Raw genomic sequence first — 22708 nt, 5'->3', positions numbered from 1 at the left:
ATTATACAAAATATAGTGGAGTTGATAAAAATAAAAAAAAAATTATGATAGTTTAAAATCTTTGCTGATATTATAAATATGAATGTGATGTCATAACACATCTTGAAGTTTCTTAATTAGAAGTATCTATAATTTAGTAATTATGTGGTTAACGTAGCGGGCGGCGTATCTACTATAATTATTATACTAATGGCTTATTTTAAGTAATCCAGTTATGTGTTACTGTTTGTTAACCTAAATAAATACATAAAAATAAATACAAACTGATAAAATCTAAAAATGATACATTAGAATAGCTATACATTCGTAATTGTAATACATATATATAACCCAATATCTAATACAATAGCGGATAAAAAATGAGTGAAAGATAATTGGAAGAAAACAAGAGTGTTTCGTAGCAAACACAGTAGTGTGCAATGCTAAAGTGTCACCATGCATGTACTTACTTTGTTTGTTCTGAAATACTCTAACTAGCAACGTCAACTAATATCCCGCCATCGAGACGGAAGCACTAAGAAGTTTTAGGGTAATGTATAAACAACAGGAATGTTATGTACAGTATACGTATAACTCTATATGTAACGTTTTTGTTGTCTTAAATTGCTCTCCGCTCTTCGTTTCTCCTGCAAGAATAGTTTCTAAATATTTAAAAAGAAGAAGGGAAGAAGGGATCTTTTTGTTGTTTTCTGAACAATTATATAAAAAAAAATATGATTGTGTTTGTGTTAAAATTTTTAAATTAATAAAATTAGAGTTAATCGCAAAAGTGAATCGATGTACCTGTATAAAAAAAATATTTAGATGTTTTTAAACTGTTTTGTATATAGATATATGTGTGTGTATATATAAGTTTAATGTAAGAATTCAATAGATTTATGCAAACTATTACTTTTTTACAATTAAAGTAGTAAAACGACCACTATCATGAGGAACAAAAAATATTATTATTTAAGCACTCGACAAATTTTTGCTGTTTTCTCAAAGGTTTGTTTTGTTTTATAACATTTTCTAATATTATTTTTTATCACATTGACATAAAATGTAATTAATAAGAAAAAATAAATATATAACAATTGAGATTAGTTAAATATATTTAATGAATTTTTAAAAACTGCTTCATGTTGTTAGTAATTAAAGTATTAGATTGCTTTATTATACAAAAACGACAATATATTTATTGATATGTTCATTCAAAAATCAATATACAATATGAAACGTAATCACTTCAATTTGCTGTAGTAAGACGAGTCAACGTATGTCGTGTTAAAAAAAAATATAATTTGTGGTACTTGTGATTTGTAAAAACACTTGCTTAAATTATCGCAATAATAAATATTTAAATATATAAATGCCTTTATTAAGAACCAACAAAATTGGAAACAAAACACAATAGGAAATTATTTGGTTAAAAATAAATTCTTCGTAAACGAAAATCCTTACTTTCTATTAATTTATATCTATGTAAAATTAGCACTGGTTGCAATATCACGGCCATTGTAACATAGCCTCTCATATTTTTTTGTATAAATCTTTTTTAAAATTAAAAATTATTCTAAATTGTCATAATATTTGCTCCTGGCAAGAACTACTTCTAGTTGGCATAATTAAGCTATACGATTTACACGAGACAATTAATTTTAATACAATTTATAAAAAAAATCGAAAACACCTACAAACATTTACATTTATTAGGCTGCATTCACACTGAACGAATGGCCAGCCGTCGACTGTCACTGTAAACTTTCATTTAGTGATTTGAAACATTGAATGAAAAGTTCAAAGTTTTGTGAAATAAATGTGTAACACTTGCTCATAGTCAGGGCTGACTACACGTTCCGTGTGAATATACTCTTAAATTTATTGAACATTCAGCTACTTATAAGCAATTGAGAAATTGATATATTAAAAATTATGTTAATTATCATTGTTATGGCGTTATATTTGAACTAAACCTGTTTCGTAATTACATACTAACAGTACATTTACTTATTTTACTACTATATTTTTGTACAACGATTTAGTCAATATCAAAATGCAATGATGGCCTTACGGTAACATTTTGTCAAATATCATATAACTCTAATGTAATTGACTGTGAACAATTGTTATAAAAGTAAATAATATTCAAGATTCCTTGAATATTCTTTACTTTTATAACATATTCATGTTCAACTTTTATTATTAATAAATGCAGTAAAAATATTTTGTTTCTAAATATAATTTTATGTCGAGTACACTTTATAAAACAATTAGGAAAAAAAATCTTTAAAGTGTTTTTAAGATTCAGTTATTATTATCCATTATAGCTATGTTTTGGATTTTTAAGTATTACATTATTGCATCATGTACATATCGCGTACAAACATAAGTAACATCGGAGTAATATAATATTTGACTAAGGAAAGTGTTATATCCACTTTTGCTTCTACTCATCTCGCTAATTCATGGTAATCCGTGGAGGAATAAGAGAATCCTACCTGGAGGTTTTCGGTATTGGTCGAGGTATCTTACGCATGTAGGCCTCATCCTGATATTCCAGGTCGCACGGTTTCAATAATTCCTGACCTCCTTGATGAATCCATTTGTTTGACACTGGAAATATAAATAAATAATATGTAAACTAGACAGATCATGGCGTAATGTGGTGTTGTCACTGTGCTAATGGTTGTGTATTGACAGTAAAATAATAACATGGTATAATATTAATTTGTTTAAAAAAATAACAACCTACTTTCTTGTATATTTCGTCTCGGTTGAAAATAATCTTTACATAGATTTTCGAAGATAGTGTGTACATTTAAAAGAAATGTTAAATAAAACTTTCTCTTTATAATACGTTAAACAAAAAATATTTATGTTTCGTGCATATCTCCCCTAAAAATAAATGTAATGTTTTTAGGGTTGATGTATGTGTGTATGTATCATGTATATTTCTTTATTCACAGATTTTTATCCAAATAGATTTTGATAATTCACATGAATTGCTGTGACAGCCCATATATTAAAAGGATACGTGATTACATTGAAGACAAACATGGCGATCAATTTGTTATTTTATTTTTTTATTATGATAAAACATCATGTTTAAATCCCTATCTCTTTATGATATCATACAAAATAATTTAAATAATAATTCAATTATAATAGTAAAATAAAGATTTAAAGGCAGTAAAGTTACAGGATACATAGGTAGTACACCTTAGAACTCAGGAATGACAATGCATGAAGGTGGGTGATACAGTATTTTGTTAAGTCTATGGTACTATTCATGTCTATAGACGATGGTTACCACTTTACTACTTTCTATCAGATGGACTGACAACTTGTTTGCCATTCTAAGTTGCATAAAAAAATGGTATATAGTATTACGATTTCAATCATTTAATTATATCTGAGGTTATGTTTACATAAATTTCTTACCCCATTTAGAGCCCCGCAGTACTGGGCAAGCGGCGTGACGCGTGGAAATGTCGCCTTCACCGGAAGGGTGTAAGTTCATCCAGAACAACGCTGCACCCTTGATCGGGAACACGCTGAGACCCAGCCGCGTGAACACCGTAGCGCCCCCTTGGGCCACTTCCGACATCTAAATAACACATTTTGTAAATGATTGTTTTTAAGTCAGTGTGTGTTATATAATTTGGATGTTTTGAAATTAAATAGTTATATTTGAAGTGATAAAATGGCCTTGTGGTCCCGGCATAGTATAGGCCATCGCATCCTTTCCTGTCGGTGTAGTAAGAGGCAACTAAGGGAACTTAATGATAGAGGGATGGGCAGCAGCGTCTCACTTAAAACATCATTAAAAGCCTAACTGCGGTTGTCAATCCTCCTGCCAAGCGTGGCAACCACTGGCAAAACTCCTTAAGTAAGAAGGCTTAAGTTAAGCAGTGGACAGTTAATGGCTGAAATGATGAATGATGATATAAAATTATTATAATAATAATATATTACTTTTAGTATGTCTTTAGCAGTTATTTTAATACTATATAAATTGTTATAATTTATTATATAAATGTTATATTATTGTTTTTATAACACGGGGCAAACGGGCATGCGGTTTATTTGATGGTAAGTGACTACCGCTGCTATTAAGGTAATAGGGAATAGTTATATTAAGAGGTAAATAGGTAAAATGTATAGTAATAATTGTAATACTAACATAAAACAGCACTGTAGCAATTCTGTTACCGCTGAATTTTTTGAATGCATTTTCTTGCTTCTGAAAAAAGGCAGCTGTTGTATAAATGTATATACATATGTAATAACATATTTAATTTGAAATATATACTACACGTTCACTAATAACCAAGTGGATATTCGTAAATTTTTAGCTTATCCAAAATAATAGAGACATATTTACCCGAGCGAAATCAAAATGAGGCTCGTAATGTCCTCCGATTCCATAATTGACGACCTGTAACAATGAAGTTACATCTAAATAATACTGCGGAATATATTACAAAGAGTGCATTCACCATCTGTTTAGGTAAAAGAAAATGTAGATTAAGTTAAACACGTAAATGTTAAGACAAATATGCAAAAACTATATTTTTTGTAAGAGATCGTTTCTAGTATGTTTTTAATAGTTTAGTCCATAATAATCAGCTGTCTGTATGTATGCAAATATATATCTAGATCTTTGCGATGATGCTGCATGCCTAAAATAATTATAAGAAATTGAAGGTATCGGGCAATTTAAACTTGATTCAGGTTTTTATAATAATTGAGATGAACGACCCCACCTACTCGGTTTAATGGAAGTTGAATATTTATAAGCAATTTAACATTGCGCCAACGACTGTAGGTTGACGTTTATAAAAGCAGTTTAACATTAATCGAACGACTGTAGGTATTCAAAAATGGTTAAAAGTATAAAAAAATGGAATTCTGTGATGCAATTCTAACTTTAATTAGGGTCGATAAACTTTTTTATTTTCATCGAACTGATTTTCCTTATAAAAGTTGTATTTACACTAATTATAATCAATTTATAGTAAAATAAATCTTGAAGAGACAAAGTCGCGTAAATATTTATAAAAACAACAATTCTGGAGTGTTCATAACAAAGCTTGTCAATGTCACAATTATCTGTCAATTAATAAAATAAAAATAATACTTTTATTAAAATAAAACTGACCTGCAATTCTTCAGCGGTGTCCATACTGAGGCCGGTGATGTCGGCGACACGCTGTGATATCCGCGAGACAACGTCAGACTCCTCGTCCCGAAGCCACGCCGACTTGCTTATCCTGTAGTTGGCCGGCACTAACTCACCGGTTCGGGGGTCGTGCACAACCGCGCGCTTGAACTATAAAAAGGTCGTATATCACAATTATTCCTTAATCTATTTATGTGTTACTAGTTTTTACCTGCGACTTCGCCCGCGTGACCGGAATAAAAAAGTCTACCTCTTTCTTTATAGAACCTTATATCAAATTCATAAGTATAATCATAATTACTGGTTAAGAAGTAACAAACAAACAAATTAACTTTTACATTTGTAATATCAGTAAGGATTTTTTTAATGGGTGAAAATGGTATGGTAGCCCCGCCTGCGCTAACGGGATACGCTGGCGGAGCACCAGTGAAGGGTGATAGATGAGAATGAAAACAGGCCAGTTAGCTCATCATGATTAATTCATCAGGAATTAATCATGATAGTTTCCAGGGAGAACTGCGAGGAAGTCGACCTGGGTATATTGCTAGCGATGGGATTCTCAGTCTCATTTAACAATCCCTTTCCCCCCTCAGTAAGGATTTATGTCGTAGTATACAAACCATTCGTATTTCTACCGTGAAGCAACTGTGTTTGCATGGCTGTATTTCGGTTTGAAGGGATATGGTAGTGAATTTACATGTACAAAGGAATAACATCTTAGTCCTTAAGAATGACAACGCACGGGGGATACCCCCCATGCGTTGTCATGGCCGATACAGTATACTCTGTTATGTCCATGGTACTGCTCATGTCTATAGCCGACGGTTACCATTTTCTATCAGATGGGCCGTCAGCTTATTTGCGATTCTACGTTGCATAAAAAAAAAAAAACATATTCCATTCAGTGTCTTTTTCTCCACCCTTTGTCTAAACTAACACTATAGTACGTCATGATATATGAGCTATATATATAATATCATAGTGTAATATCAAAATCGATTCATTAAATATTACAAATGTATGGTCACACCTATTTTTCGAAAAAGAATCAAACAGATCTGTTTCGCCTTATTCGTATTTGCTTAATAAGCCCTTCAACACCAACTATTAAAGTAGATAGTCTACACTTGTGGGTTCAAAGAGAAGTACAAAATTTTAAATTTTATATTTTTTTAAAATGTTGATAATAAGAAACTATAGAATGCCTATGTATTTCTCTAATGTCTAAAATAGCTGACTTTATTACAAGACGACTATTACGGAATGGCAAATTAATTATGAACATTTATATCGACATTATTAGATTTTATATTGACATTTCAATTACTGTGATAAATTACAACCATTAGAATTTGCATGTAAGCATGTCTGACTAAACTATTTCTAAAGAAGAATCATTGACGACTTCATTAACAAAGCATTAAAGTTGAAATTTTAATGAGGAAGCCCTAACGGACCGACCGTACGCCTCGATAGACAATTTTTAGTTACCAATTGTTTCTCTATCAAACTTTATTCATTTCTCTTTGTATAATTAGCTACAATTTACAAGTAAACTAGGCAGTTTTTAGATTAGATTTTAAGGCAATACTTACCCTCGGTTTAGCCAACGTCTTAATGTACTCTATCTCATCATCACTCAACACATCGTGGAACACAACCACGTCTGGGTTCAGGTATATAATTTCCATTTTCACCCGTGCTAGTATAAGAAATGGGTGGTTTTCTGTAAGATAGCGGCAGTGTAGGCTGAAAAAAAATAGATAGATACTCTTTATTGTTTCCTCCAAAAGATTACAACAGTAAACCGATTATAAATATAAAAAAATACAAGAAATAATCACAATGAGAAAACAATGGGCGACCTTATCGCTAAAAGCGATCTCTTCCAGGTAACCTTTGGATGGAGAGGAGTAATTATAAACTGTTTGATTGGAGGATGAAGATCCTATTATTAATAAATATACGCATGTTTTACAAATAAATTAATCCTGAATCTTGAATCTTGAACACGACTAATTTAAATGTTACGCAAATATTTGTAACTATATTTTTGGAGGATTATAAATATTAGACTAGTAAGGTCGTTAATATAAAACAATTTCTATATAAATTAAAAACAACGTACTCTTTAGTGAAATAACTCGGTAGACGCATATCACCACGACAAAGAGCCTCGTAATTTATCCTGTCCTTTTGATATTCGCTTAACTCCTCAACGACTTCGGGATCTTTTTCTTTTGTCACTTCTCCAGTATCCTGTTATTATAATAAAAACAATTATAATACAGTAAGCAGGCATTATCATATCAGCCTTTAACTGTCCACTGCTGAACATAAGTGTAGCGAACTCCTCGCTACATTTTTATATTCTTATTGTCATTCGAAATTTATATATTTTTTTGACATATTGTTTTTACATTTAAATACATTTTGCTAATGTCTGTTTCCTCATCTTTTCTGTAGTTTTCCATTCTAAAATCCTCTCATTGCATATTAAAAGTATTTTTTCCGTTTCAATAAGCTTCCTCCTTGTGGGGGTTTGCCAGTAGTTGGCACGTTTATAATGGCCACTAATATGATGAAACAGGCATTAAAATATTTGTATATAATTTAATATGCTTCTATATTTCTACATATACGGCATATATTTCGAAATATATATTTTTTTACCTTAAATGTAATTAATTTTAATGAATGTTGTTTTTATAAACTTCTTAAATGAAACGTTCTATTCCCAATTCCAGATAGAAAAAAATATACGTCGATGACTGTCCTTCGACTACACGACGGACAGCACTTGACACCGTGAATGGAATATCTACTAACACAGCTCTAACCTACAGTTCAATATGAAGAATTTGTCTCACTACACAAAGAAAATGAATTTTTTTTTTACAACACAGGGGCCAAACGAGCATGCGGCTCACCTGATGGTAAGTGACTACCGCCGTCCATGATCACCCACAACACCAGCGGCATTGCAGGAGTGCTGCCAGCCTTTTAAAAAGGAATATACTCTTTTCTTGGTTATGTTGTCGTATCGTTTCGGAAATACTGCTGCTGGAAATTGATTCCAAAGAATGGTTGTGCGTGGAAGAAAGTGCCTTGAAAAATATATTTGGAAGACCGCCACTGTCCAGATGATTGGGATGAAACTTTATTTGTGGCGGGTTGTACGGTGGTGAAAATCAGCAGCAGGTATCAATCCGTTTTCAATTCTCAAAACACTCCCATGATAAATTCGGTAGAAGATTTTTTCACAGAGATGCAACATCTCTGCGCAGTTTCAGTGGGTCAAGTATTATTTATTTATTTATTTATTTATTTATTTAACTCTTTATTGCACCATAAATAAAAATATACAATGACAAGTGAATAATTCAAATGAAATACAGTAACATAAATACAGATTGAAATATACAATAAAGGTACAAAAGGCTTATATATAGGGCATATATTTACAGACAATATATATTTAAGGGAGAACAGATAGAAAAGGGCATCAATTTTAATAATTGTTCGTGCACAAAATACAAAAACATGTAATGCACAAAAATATCAAATACATATAATTTATTACACTACTTACTATAACAATATATATACATACATACATACACATACACATACATATATATATACATACATAATCACATATAATCACATATAACATACATACAAAATACATAAACATACACATATAAATACATACATAGCACACACAAGGAAATATGACAAATCTAGTCCAAAAATTACAAAGGAGTGGAAAAGAAAATGAAAAAAATGTTTTGACTTGTCCTTTAAACAAGCCAAGGATTGCGCACTCTGTATAGACGGTGGCAGCGAGTTCCATAGGCGCACTGCCTGAACGGAAACACCATTTGGTGTAGTACACGGAGGTATGTGCTGGGGTTTTTAAAAATGAATACTATTTTTCTTGAAGGTTATGTTAACTTCACCGAGAAATATAAATCGCTCTTTAAGATAGTGAGGTGTAAGAGGATTGAATAGAATGGAATAAAGAAGAGATAATATATGCCAATCTCGGCGTCGACATATTGGGAGCCACTTGAGCTGAGTGCGAAAATTAGAGATGTGGTCGTATTTACGAAGTCCAAATATAAATCTAATACACAGGTTTTGGAGACGCTCAAGTTTATTAAGTTGGTCTTCGGTGAGATCAATGTAGCAGGTATCAGCATAGTCAAGGACGGGAAGGACAAGGGAGTGAGCAAGCGCAACTCTAGTGGCCATAGGTAAAAAATTACGTAATCTTCTGAGTGAGCCCACAATCGCAAAGACCCTCCTACTAATCTCTGTTATTTGGGTGCTCCAGGATAGCGTTCTGTCAAAATATATTCCGAGATCCTTTACAAAATCTTTATAGTCCACAGATATCCCGTCGAACATTATGTTAGGCAGATTTTCCCAGTTAAGTTAGGACACTTACCCCTCTACGCCTTCGTTTCAGTTTTGTGTCTTCCTCTTCTATTTCCTTCATATAATGCGGTATGTTGCCGCGCGCGCGTGGGTGATTGGGAGCAAGCTTCAACAACGTTTTAGTCCACTCTATTGCTTTTCTGACGTCACCTGTATTGGTAAATAATTTTAAATTAAATATTTTAAGAATTAACTGAAATTATCTAAAATATAATAAAATAAAATCCACAAACGAACTGACAAACTTGTAAGTGTATTATATATTAATAGTCGTGATTAACACTGGAATAGCACTTTGTATAGATATTGATATTGTTAGAAAAATACACTCTTCAAGGTATTATAAAACCTTTGTATAAAAACAAAAAAAGGTTTTATAATAAATACTTGATGGGTTTCGTCGTTACATACATACTAAATAGACATAATTACTGAGATAGGAAGGAATACATTAAATCATAAATTATTCTACTAAATAAAACAATTAATTTCAGTATGTTGGCAACATCACATTTTTTTTGTGTATTTTCTAGTAAATGTCCCACTTGTTTCTTTTAATTTTTAGCCATCCTTTGAAAATTTATTGAACGGAATAAAAATAGTATAAAATTAACCTTTGACAATAACCTAAATGGCGAATTTGGTTAAGCATATTACAAATATAATAAAATTGTAAGTAGGCAATATCTGTACCCACCCATATGGGAAATAATTAAAAAAATAATAATATGAGATGTCTTAATAAGTCATAATCATAATAAAGAAGTCATAACAATAATTTTTAAAATGTTTGTGTCTGTTCCTTCTACACACCACCATCCCACCACACCACAGAAAAACTACTGCACCATATTGGATGCGGTTGTTTTATTCTGATACGCCATCTAAAAATGGTGTATTCCATTGGTTTTCCTATTTCTGAAATCTAGGCGTACGAAGTAGCTGGCAAGTACTAGTTATAAAACCTTTTTTTATAAAAGAGTACAAGTGTTTTTCTCCTAATATCAATATGCATTGTGTATATCATACTTAGATATCAGTCAAATTGTTTATAATTACATTTTTATGTTACTGTTTATCTTATCTTTTATTGGTACATACGAGTGTATGTTTACTGTTTAGATAACGTACATATTATCAATTACTATAAAACCAAATATATGAATATTAAAAAGAGATGTGTTTATATATACATACATTTATATTAAGTAAAATCACTGTTTTTTTGTGTTTTTAGTTACTGTACTAGGTAGGCTATACTATTCTTGTACGATGTGGGGGTTACAGTAAAAAATCCTAACTGATCAAAAGCTGACTTAAATATGTTAACTAACATTATCTTAGGTTTTATCTTTCTTTTTTTTTCTTTCACTTTTGCATTACTGCTACCTACTAATTCTTGTTACTGTATTAGACTGGCTTAAACAGATCTATTTTAGAGGTACGTTCATTTTTGCTCATATTGTCTCTAATTACTAGTATAATGGTTCCTGTATTTTTCGTGTAATAAAAAAATATAATAATATTGATTGTTACAGGAAATTCTCATTCAAGCGGAAGTGTTAATGCGGACCAAACCACGGGGAACAGTCAGTAGTAAACATCGCTTATAACGGTAATATATATAATGTATTATTATAATTTATTACCCAGCATATAATGACTGAAACTAATATACTCCAATATATCGACCTCATCAAATGGATACGGTTCATTTTCTTCTTTATACTTCCGTAGTGTTTCCATCATCCACGTGAGAGCGTTACTGTAATCTTTGTCATTGTACAGCGACCGACCGAGCTCGTAACAGTCGCTTACCGTCATTGGCGTACTAAAAATAATTAAAAATCAACCTTAAAACCTGTGCATTTAAGATGTTAACGACCAAATAACCAAAGTTGGAATGTAAATGTCCAACCGCAGTAAAAACAAATGACAGTAACAGTGTGGGCAGTATTAAATATGTATGTATGATTTATAAAACCAGTTTCTCTCTGAGATGAGTTAAATAAATAATTCGAATGTTTTATTTTGTTAATGCTTTGACTTGAAATGGTTACTTAATAAATATGTTGTTTTATATCACTGAATTTATATTTTAATATATACGATTGTATTAACAACCAGCTATATCATTTAAACACATTATATAGTATGTAACACAATGGACGACTGTTGGAAATATAGACAGTTACTTTATTCATGAAACTGGATAAAATTCTAAAAGGAACTCAACCTAAGTTCCGTATGGTGCCATTATATCATAATAGATTCCATCTATTTCGAATCATACAAAGGGCAACCGTCAAAAGTTCCAGTTAATACCTGTAAATGACTCCATTCAATATTCCTTCGGAGAGATCTTTGACGTCAAGGTGATAGGTCTCCTGTAACCGTGTCAGCGCCTGCGCAGCTCCTGAGAGGTCTTCTTCGCTGGGATATTTCACGTCGTCATAATTAATGGTCACGTTCTTTATATAATCTGTCAAATAATTATATTTATAACTAGTTTCAGTCGCGACTTTGTGTATGCATATCATTAATTAAGTAAAATTATCTAGGATTAAATAATATTAAAAATTGACGCTCTGATACAATAGTTTATGCATGAGACGAGTAATAAAATCGAATAGAACGAAACCATACATATTGTCGGTAATTAATGCCTTAATACACTGTTTTGTCCGATAATCTCGTAAAAGATTTCACATGCAGATAGATAATACCAATGATTCATAGTAAACCTCTTATTACAAATTTTCTTATAGACATAAGATTATTTAAATGCCAGTAAAATGTAAAACAACAATATAGAGCCCTTGGTTAATAGTCGAGCAATGTAAATCTATTTATGGAATTTCTCGATACACTTATTTTCTGAATAAGATCTGGTTTTAACATGGTTGGTTGGTGTGGCGTTATCTATCTGATAGATATATGTACTCGTTTTCATTAAATAAATTCAAGTCCTTATCTTTTTTAAGACTATTCTGGGTACATTTTAACCTTTAAGAGTAACATGTATGAGGGGTATTATCAACAAGTACAGACTTATAATGCAATATTTATGATACTTTCAAATAAGTTTTAAGCTAATTGATAACTATCGACCAATTTCAATTCTATCATCCCTATCAAAAATATTAGAAAAAGTAATTAATAAACGGCTTTTATCTTATTTAAAACAAGGAAATATATTATCTGATAATCAATATGGTTTTAGGACGGGATTATCATCTACACGCTGTATCGAATCTCACAGAATTTATCGCTGTAAATATAGATCGCAAAGAAAAATGCATAGGTGTATTCTTAGTTTTGAATAGAATTGGTATACGAGGAACGACTCTCGAGCTTTTTGTTACTTATCAGATAGAACCGATAAAATCTCGTAAAATATATATAAATGATTTATGTGAATTAAAACTAAAAAATGTTAAAATTTTTACTTATGCAGATGATACGATAATTGGGAAGAGGCCAAAAAGATTATGACATAGTTAATAAAAATAAATTAACACTCAATCTAAACAAAACTAAGTTAATAACATTTGCTATTACAAATAATGATATTCCTGATAAAAATATTTTTAAAATTCAAACAGTTGTCATAAAGAAAATAACAATATATTATGTACGTGCCCACTTCTATACAGTCAAACATCTATAAAATATCTAGGAATCATATTAGACCAAACTCTTACTTGGAAACCACAAATTAGCAAATTGACAGAGAGAATAAATATATATATTTAAAACCTTGATGTTACTGATCCAAAACTTATAAAAACAATATATTTTGCCATTCTGTTTTAACATACGGTATAAGGGCGTTTTGTTGTGGAAAGAGCACAAAGATCTCTTCTAAAAGTTATTAATTTTAAACCATTTAGATTTCCCACAAAAGATTTATATTCAATAAGATATTAACAGTTAGACAGCTCTTTGTATTGGACACAATATTAACACAGCACATAAATTTAACATATAATCCTAATATTTTATCTACTCGTAGAAAAGATAAAGTATGTTCTACAGTACAAATTAGGACACACTATTGTAATAAATTCCAGATTTTTTTAGCTCCTTTTCTTTATAATAAAATAAACAAAATTCTTAATATCTATTCACTAACTAAATACAAATGCAAGGAAAAGGTATCCAATTGGCTTAAAAATCAAGATTATACATTTACAGAGCAATTGTTAATTACTAATAAATAAGTCATTTCTTACTATATTTTGAACGTAAATTTGTAAATTGAAAAATAAATCTGTATTTACACATAACGCGTGCACACACACACACACACACACACACACACACACACACACACACACACACACACACACACACACACACACACACACACGCACACACGCACGCACGCACGCACACACACACACACACACACACACACTACTTACACATATATAGTAATTAATTATATTTCATCTGCATTACTCATAGAATGCTTAACAAAAAAACAACATAGATGTAATCATGAATTATTCTAAATGAAACGCATTGTAAATTTGATATTATGTCTAACAATACTTAGTCTCTGCTTAAAATAATATTATGCTATAATATAAATTAATTTATTAATATTTGTCTTAAGTCAATACTTTATGTGGTTGCTAATATGACCGGCAAATAATATTGCACATTAGGTGGGTAAACTGTTAATCGTAATTGTAAGTAAATAATATGATGCTACCCACATTTAACAATGTTGCACCAAAAGTAAATTGAACATTGCAAATGAGTTTTATGTTTTAGATTGTACCGTCTTATGTTAAGTCAATTTTTAACTAACCACTGAGATACAGGCTAAAGTTCGGTGGCTAGTAGATGTAACTAGGTGTGAATTGTTATTAAATAAAGAATTATTATTATTATTATTATAATCTAAAATATCTAAAGTCATTAGACAACCAACGAATATATATGGGTGCACAAGCTAAAATAAGTACATTAGTTATTTCGTTGAAGTTTTTGGTTATGCAAGGAGCATAGGAGCATAGGAGAACAGTATTTACTCGTAGACATTTTTTTTAATTAATTACGTTGAAGAAACAACTATTTAAATTTGTAAGTGTTGTGTCATACCTACTTATATACCTATAAAAATTGGATCAATAATTTTAAAACGCTGTGTGCAAAATATATCTATCTTCATAGTGGATACAGATTAGTTTTTATAAGTTAACTTAATCCAATAAAATGACTACATTCTCTGTTACATGTATTTGCAATTCCAACAAGTACATTTTAATAATAATAAAATAAATATCATACCTGTCCCTATTTTAATACTATGCTCTATATGATCTAAATCTGTAGTCAGTCTTTTTATGAGAGTGAAAGCATTTATGGGGTTGCCCAAATAATTTGGGATATCTTCCAATGCCTTTTCGTGCTCTCGTTTGTACAGAATCAAATGTCTGAAATAAATAAAATGTTGTTAGATAATGCTTTTCATTTACTCAAATTTTGGTTTCGCAGTTATTATAATACGTACAGTGTTACAATATTATTAGCAAATATCATACGATAGGTACATGACCGTTTCAAATATTATTTTCCTTAAAGACTAAAACACACAAAAACTTGTTTTTTTATTAAAACTTATAGGTATATTTTGTATTCATATATATTTTATTTAAGGACTTACTTCTTTAAGGTCATTAGCCTTTTCTCTTCCTTATCTACGTAATCATCTAAATCGTCTATGATCCTTTTGTGTGTTTCCAATAGAGGTTCCATCTCTGATATGGCGGTGAATAGTTCGGCTCGTATAAAAACCATATTCGACACAAATAGATAACATATTAATGACAACATATTACACATACCAGGAACCATTTTGTTGAAACTGAAACAGTAAATAAATTGTACTAATTAACGACTTAAGTTTATTATATTAATTACATTTAACATTTCTTATAATTGTCTTAAGACAGGTTGGCATGACCTAAAGAAACGTCCTCAATTATGTGATTTTTTTCTAAAATTTGAACTCCTAATTATTTATGAGATTTGGTTAGATGTGGCAACTTCTACAACTTTATGTTAACGGGGTAACAATATACCCTGCCAGTTCGACGTCCTCGTGATCCTCGTGGTAGATGAAGATGAACTTAATTTATCATCAATCACTCGTACACCGCCAGCATATACCGATAGCGCAAGCGGAGTTAACATTCACCATTACCATCCATTAAAAACTTCTTATGTGAGATTTAACAATAGCATTTTAAATAATTAAATTTATCGAACAAATAATAAATCAACACGATTTACTTATTTTGCTACATTCAAATACATATACTCGTATATATATACATAATACACATTAAAAAAAGAAAAAAAGTCGACGTGAGATTTTTAATGACCCCTATAAATAAGATTTGATGAGATTTTGCCCCTTCCTACTCATTTTAGGCTCACGTGAGTGGAGACCTCGCCTCGCTCTACCTATTTACACGGACTTTATAAATAACAGGTACCGTCAACAAAGGAATGAAAAGCTAATATTTGTTTTCATAAATTTTTAGCCTTATTGTAAAGCAATACGGTCCATAGTAGGTGTCCATAAAATTATCTTGGTGAGTGACGAAGCTTTTATTGTTGTGAGTTCATTCCTACCAGTTTAACTCTATACGAGTGTGAAAATACCTAAACCGTTACTTTCCGACTGTACTGCACGTTGAATGCAATGAAAATATGTTTGAGATCATTTGTGTGGTCGTGAATGATAAAGCACTAAATAAATGCAGCTCTTGTGTTGCGGTATCCGTGACATCACTAAGGGGCCTGACAGAATATTAATTAATGTTACCAATAATGAGTAACGTACTTGCTCTTGCTGGTTCCATGCTGAGATAGGGACCTATGATTTAAATATTTTTCATTTGAAATTATTTTATGCCCAATAAATGTTTATTATTTCATATTTATACCTTAATATCTTAAGTCTGTGTTCGCAATACACCCCAAATGTAGGCAGTGACAGCAATTAATACCTAAGAGAACTAGAAATTAGTGGTTCTGCGGTATCAAAGATGCGGTGTTGTAGGCATAATAAAGGTCAGTTCACCTATTTTTATAACAGAATAGATGATTTAAATTCCAAATTACAATAAGAAACCTAGAAGGGATACAACCAATATTACCAATATTATATATAAAAGACATCTCGAACTACGATACAATATAGGTAAAAGAGTTTAATAGAAATTTCATACACCAGTGTCAGCGTTATGTGCCTATCTAATTACATTTACAGTTACTTAACTTTAAATATAATCAAGAAATCAGTTTAGAAATTACTAGAATACAAAGTAGGTACCTATGTAGGTACTCTACTTTGTATTCTAGTAGTTTCTTTGCTGCAGGTAGGTATGTGAAATGCCAGTTGATATCTGTGTATTAAAAAGATGATTTAATAATACTGTATTTTATAATATCTATATGCAATATACTATATATATGTACATATCTTACATTACATTTGTACATTGCCATGTAGTCCCGGCATAGAATGGGCCACAACTTTTCCCATGGGTATCGTAAGAAGTGACAAGGGAACTTAATGGTCGAGAGATGAGCAGTAGCGTCCTCCTTAAAACATTACCAAAGCTTAACTGCGACTGCCAACCTGCCTGGCAAACGTGGCAGCTACTGGCAAAAATCCCTTTATGGTGAAGGCCTATGCCCAGCAGTGGACAGTTAAGAGCTCACATAATAATAATATAATGTATATACCTACCTACTGTACCTACGTATATAAGTTGTTTTATATATATAAATATTAAATACCTACATTAGCGTAGAATGAGAATGCCAGCACTATCCTTACTCCATGTAAGTACGAGTACATCACTCACACAAAAGTCAGAATTACATGAGAAATGATACAATCACCAGATTTCTAGTTGGTATATCATTGCAAAATAGTGCCTATAGTGCAGTTAAATAACGCTAAAAATTCATGAGACATGTGAACGTGACATATAAAGCGTGCGTAAAACACATCCCGGCCCGGTTTCCGACTGGTGGCAATATCAATTATTTTTAATGATAAACAATGATGCGATATTTAGAGCATAGGCTGAAATAGTCAAGCGATATCTAATCATATTGTTCGTAAAATTAAAAAAAAGAAACATGTACAATAAGTGTATTTTTTTACAGGATTTTCAATATTTAGTATGTACTGAAAATATTTACATTTGCATATAAGTAATTAATTAAATACGTTTCATATAACTACTGTATTAATGACTACACTAAACAGTAAATACATGTACGTACATATGTAAGAACAATGTATACTTATATATTACCGTCTTTACTTCCTATGTTTTAAATTAATACCAGTTAATAATATAATATAGTAAATTATTAATTTATTGCAATTAAGAAAAGATCAGCTTACCTAATATTTTAAGATATAATATCAGTGATAATTCACTATAAAAAAGGACAAAGTGTATATGAGATTTACAGTGAAATATACCGCACAGGGTTACCGACACATTTAGAAATGTTTGCGCCAGCGCAGCAGCCAGCAGCTGCGTGTCGCGACTCGGCTGATCAACGTACGAAATATCACTACGCTCCACGACTCTACTCGAATGTTCAGAAGCTAGTTACGAGCCGGTGACCTATCAGCTATCACACAAACATCGACTTGTCCCTTAATGTATACCACTTCAGTAATTTATGCATAATATTCGTATCCAAGCGATATCCATATTTGGAGAAAAACAGCAAAGTTTATATGATTCTTAGCCGGATTTGAAGCATTAATAGCGACTATTTTACGTCGTTGTATTTAAAGGTTCATTAACTTACAAATCAGCTACAATGGATATACAACGGTTTTGGCGCTCGTTGTTCATTGACTCCCATGGAGAAAAGAACAATCAACATAAATGTTTGGAACATAGTTTTTTCGTGGCTAATCAAATCTTACTAATATAATAAAATTGAAACTAGACGATATCTGTATAATAGAATGAGGAAATATTTTAGGCAAATAAATATGAGAGGTTTTAATAACCATTATATATGCCAAAACAATATTTTTTAGAAATTTGTCTGTATGTTCCGGCATCACGCAAAAAAAATACTGCATCAAATTGAATGCGGTTTTCACAGTTGTATTCTCGAAGGTCTAACTTAAAAACTAGTATTATTATTTATTTATTAAACTCTTTATTTCATCAAAAATATAAAAATATACAATGACCATTGTCAATGGAATACAGTAACATGAAGTACAGATCAAAATATAGATATAATCTAGATGGGGGATATTTTATTAGTTTTCCTATTTCTAAAATCCACGCCTATGAATAAGCGGGCGAGGTTATGGGATGAACGAAACACAATTCGCTTTCACAAGGACATTTCATATTGTTACGATACGGTAAATTTAGTTTCTCTCTCATTTTTGTACTGCCCGAATGTACAATAAAGAATATTTCGAGGAGTAGTATATGATCTAGCATTCTTATTGTCGCATTACTAACGAATAATGGTGTACCTATTCTTTGGCGATAAGTGTTCGCCAAAGAATTCTCATTCGCATTATGTGGAGTTTGTAAATGGACTCCTGCGATTTTTTTCTCCAGAGCAAATAAAAATACTATTACAATACAGTTTTCTAAAAGGTCAATATCATTCACAGTATATCTTGAGTACAGTCTGCCAGTACTCGAAGATTTTAGTCGGTGTAAATGGAAATGATTTTTCTGAAGCCGCGAATATATAAGTAAGAAAGAACGACGATTTTAAATAAACGGTAGGGGATCAATGGATGCAGTTTAGGTGGCTCAGGACCATTTTTATAGCTATATACGAGGGAGACAAATTAATAGTAATAGATAATTGATAGCAGAAATGATGACGATGTATTATTTCTTCCGTTAAATATGAATCAGACCAACTTTGGTCATTTTACAAGTATTTTTTAACTAATAATAATAATAAACTCTTTATAGTGCACAATAGAGATGTATACAAGGAATATTTATACAGAATGTAATGCAATCTCTTACAACCTGGTCTAAGTAGGTTATGGGAAAGGTATTGTTAGTAGTGGAGACTAAGAATCCCATTGCTAGCAATATACCCAACCAGGTCGACCTCTTCATGGTTCTCCCTGGAAACCATCATGGTTAATTCCTGATGAATTCATCATGATGGACTAACTAGCCTGTTTTCATTCTTATCTATCACCCTTCACTGTTCCTCCGCCAGCGTATCCCGTTAGCGCAGGCGGGGTTACCATACCATTTTCACACATCAAAAAAACTAAGTAGATTAGTACATATTTATTATAAATTGTTTTAAAGTAATCTTAAACATACTATTTTCATAAGATTGAAAACGTTTACATTAACTCATAATAGTAAAATGTACTTTTGGCAGTTTCTTTGCAGTTAAATACACAATACACATAATGAATACTAAGAAACAACTACAAAATTTCTATGATAATGAAAAGTAAAGGGTGTTCTGTTGCTGTGGGAAATGTTTATTTAAAAACACTAGCAAATGCATATACATGTGGTGCCATCTTGAAGTTGAAATTTTCAAAAATCCTTTCTTAGTGAATGATTTTGGACTGTATGCTTATAGTCAGGATAATCAATTTTATAACAGTAGATTTTATAAATCACTCTGTTACTGTAGTTTATAGTGCTAATAAACAATTTAGAAACCTCTTCCATTTTATTTATTAGTCAATACAATGGACAACCAGAAATACAAATGTTTACTGTGTATGGGGATTGATTCCAAAGTGAACCTTTAGAAGGTAAAAGAGTGTGTTAAACCAACTACATCAATGAGATAATTTTGAAACAGGCTCTGCAGAAGATTAAAAGTTAATCACAGATTAAGATGAACATAAATCTAAGCTGACAAATGTGGATTTCAATAGATACCACATTTGTGTGATGTGAATTATCTTCTTTTCATTTAGTTTTATAGATTCTAGGTTGATCAGATGGTTTTCTAGTCTTCAGTTTCACATATTCAGTTTTTGAGTTACAAATTTTTATTTTATTGTAGTATTAATAAATATTCAGACACCTGTGTATTTCTGAGTTGGAAACAAAAGAAAATAGATAGTTTAGGGCTTTTATTATAGATTATTCAAACCCTATAGTTGTATACTATTGAAGTTTCTTTACTTGGAAATCTGATAAAAAAGTTAGTATTTCTAAGAAATTATTTAGTTCCTGATAAAACTTTATAAAATTTTTAACAAATTTTATAATGTAAATATAAAATTTTTAACAAATTTTATAATGTAAATATAAAATTTGTAATATTTCTTTTTTCACATTTATAATTTAGTAAAAGAACAGCAACAAAAAAGAATTAGAATATCTCTAATATAGTAGTGACCAAGGTTAAGGAATACATAAAAAAATGTTGTGATTTCCATGAGTTGATTTATTGCACTGAATTCTATGCATTTTAATTTTTTCAGAAGTTTTCAAATAAACTTACTTTTTTCTTTCTTTAAGCTTAGTTGTATAGTTACTAATCTTTGGTGTCAGTAAATGAACAAACTATATAACTGTTTATGACTGGCTAAGGGTTTCAAGTATAGCACTGTCTTTATTTTAGTCACCATAAAGATAGTAATAAATTATTTTAAACATTTTAAATTGCTTATTTTTTGTGTTAGATACATCACTCCTAACTCTCACTGACCCATAAGGGTAACAAAATAAAATAATGTACTAACACAATCTAGAACTCTTAATAATAAAAAGATATGTTCAAATATTATATTTTATAAATGATAATATTTCAAAATATATATATATATGTAACTAGATAACATTGAATCTAGAATTTTTAGAACTTTTGGCTTTTGTTTCAGCTTCTCACAAAAACTACTGCACCTAATTGGGTGTGGTTCCCATAGTTAAAGTTATATTGCAATATTTAAAAAGTTTAAACCTATCTTGACACTCCTGATTTATTTCATTGGTTTTTCTGCTTCTAAAAATTAAGAATGGAGGCCAAAAGCTTGTTATTAAAAAAACTTTTGGGGGAAAGGGATTGTTGATTATGGGTTCTAATAAATTCATATTTGTCAGGTCGACCTCCACACTGTTTTCCCTGGAAACCATCATGCTTATTTTTTGTCGAATTGGTCGCCATGAGCAACTGACCTGCTTTCATCCTCACCTATCATTTCTCGCTTGAGCTCCGTCAGCGTATACCGATAGCACAAGCGAAGTTACCATTTCATTTTCACCCATTAAAACAATTTTCAGCACTCACCTAATATTTCTCTCTTTTAAGCCTCGATTTTTTATTTGTCCTGTTTGTTCGTTCTCATCATTCTCTCATGTGTTTAGAATTTACAGTAAAATGCAAATTAACAGCAGTGCGTTACTTCTTAAATTAAACATAAGAAATAATTTATATTACAATTATATAATTTATTATATTTTTCAAATTTTGTTTATAATAAGTTGAAAATATATTTATATTTACTCAAAAGACAGTCAAGTTTTGTACAGGAATACGTCACTTCAAATAACAGACAGTTTGTATGAATTCTATGCAAGTAGTTCATTGAATTTGAAAATTGTTCACTGGAAAGTACCTATGTTTTAATGATATCTATTGAATTAAAATCGTTATTTTGCATTGATACATCGTAATATATAAAAAATCCAGTGTGATCATGCTTGTTCATACTAATCTCTGAAATTTTATAAATATGAACGGTTTGCTCAAACTTAAGAAATAATTTCGATAAGAAAAATAGACCCAATAGCTGGCGGCAGGGGGTCGAAACAACATTTACTGTGTCAGCTGGTAAGTATTATAATAAGTATAAAAAAAACTTATTTTTTGATAATAGCATGACATTTGTTCACGCTGTCCTGAGAGACAATGTGTAATATGCTATGAGAAAGGTCATACTCCAATATTACAACAGTATAGTTCATGTAAGACTTGAAAGACTTATTTGTATGCAAACACGAATATTTCACCGTATAATAGTCGCTAATGTATCCTAGATTATAGTGTAATATGAGAAAGAGGCTGTAAATG

At 30.9% G+C, this 22708-nt stretch overlaps 1 protein-coding gene across 3 annotated transcripts; it reads right to left on the bottom strand.

Annotated features, from left to right (window-relative positions):
- Positions 1 to 1174: 1174 nt before the first annotated feature.
- Positions 1175 to 22160, bottom strand: LOC113512376 (prolyl 4-hydroxylase subunit alpha-2-like). Of its 3 annotated transcripts, none has more exons than XM_026896245.3 (13): positions 21926 to 22160; positions 15285 to 15485; positions 14909 to 15054; positions 11933 to 12089; positions 11257 to 11438; positions 9618 to 9757; positions 7293 to 7423; positions 6760 to 6913; positions 5144 to 5314; positions 4367 to 4420; positions 4166 to 4225; positions 3424 to 3589; positions 1175 to 2595 (listed from the first exon to the last, which is right to left on the bottom strand). In XM_026896245.3, exons 2-13 carry the CDS (start codon positions 15473 to 15475, stop codon positions 2477 to 2479), a joined length of 1671 nt encoding a protein of 556 aa, XP_026752046.1. In that variant the 5' UTR covers positions 15476 to 15485; positions 21926 to 22160; the 3' UTR covers positions 1175 to 2476. The 3 variants fall into 3 exon arrangements, with proteins under 3 accessions (XP_026752046.1, XP_026752045.1, XP_026752049.1); XM_026896244.3 differs by lacking the exon at positions 21926 to 22160 and adding an exon at positions 18051 to 18236; XM_026896248.3 differs by lacking the exon at positions 21926 to 22160 and adding an exon at positions 18051 to 18236 and having other exon boundaries at positions 4166 to 4222.
- Between the last annotated feature and the right edge of the window lie 548 nt (positions 22161 to 22708).

The sequence above is a fragment of the Galleria mellonella genome, unplaced genomic scaffold (genome assembly GCF_026898425.1).
Source record: "Galleria mellonella isolate WM207_F2 unplaced genomic scaffold, CSIRO_AGI_GalMel_v1 utg64, whole genome shotgun sequence".
NCBI lineage: Eukaryota > Metazoa > Arthropoda > Insecta > Lepidoptera > Pyralidae > Galleria > Galleria mellonella.
Note: the sequence above shows the minus strand (reverse complement) of the source record. Positions and strands in the feature narration are given on the sequence as shown.

Bases quoted from the DNA above. Each gene is read 5' to 3' on its own strand.
- LOC113512376 (XM_026896245.3), bottom strand. From the start codon at position 15,475: ATGGTTCCTGGTATGTGTAATATGTTGTCATTAATATGTTATCTATTT. The intron at 6,914-7,292 runs GTACGTTGTTTT...ATTTTTTTTCAG, and splicing joins CCGAGTTATTTCACTAAAGA to CCTACACTGCCGCTATCTTA. The intron at 4,226-4,366 runs GTAAATATGTCT...GCCTTTTTTCAG, and splicing joins CTCATTTTGATTTCGCTCGG to AAGCAAGAAAATGCATTCAA.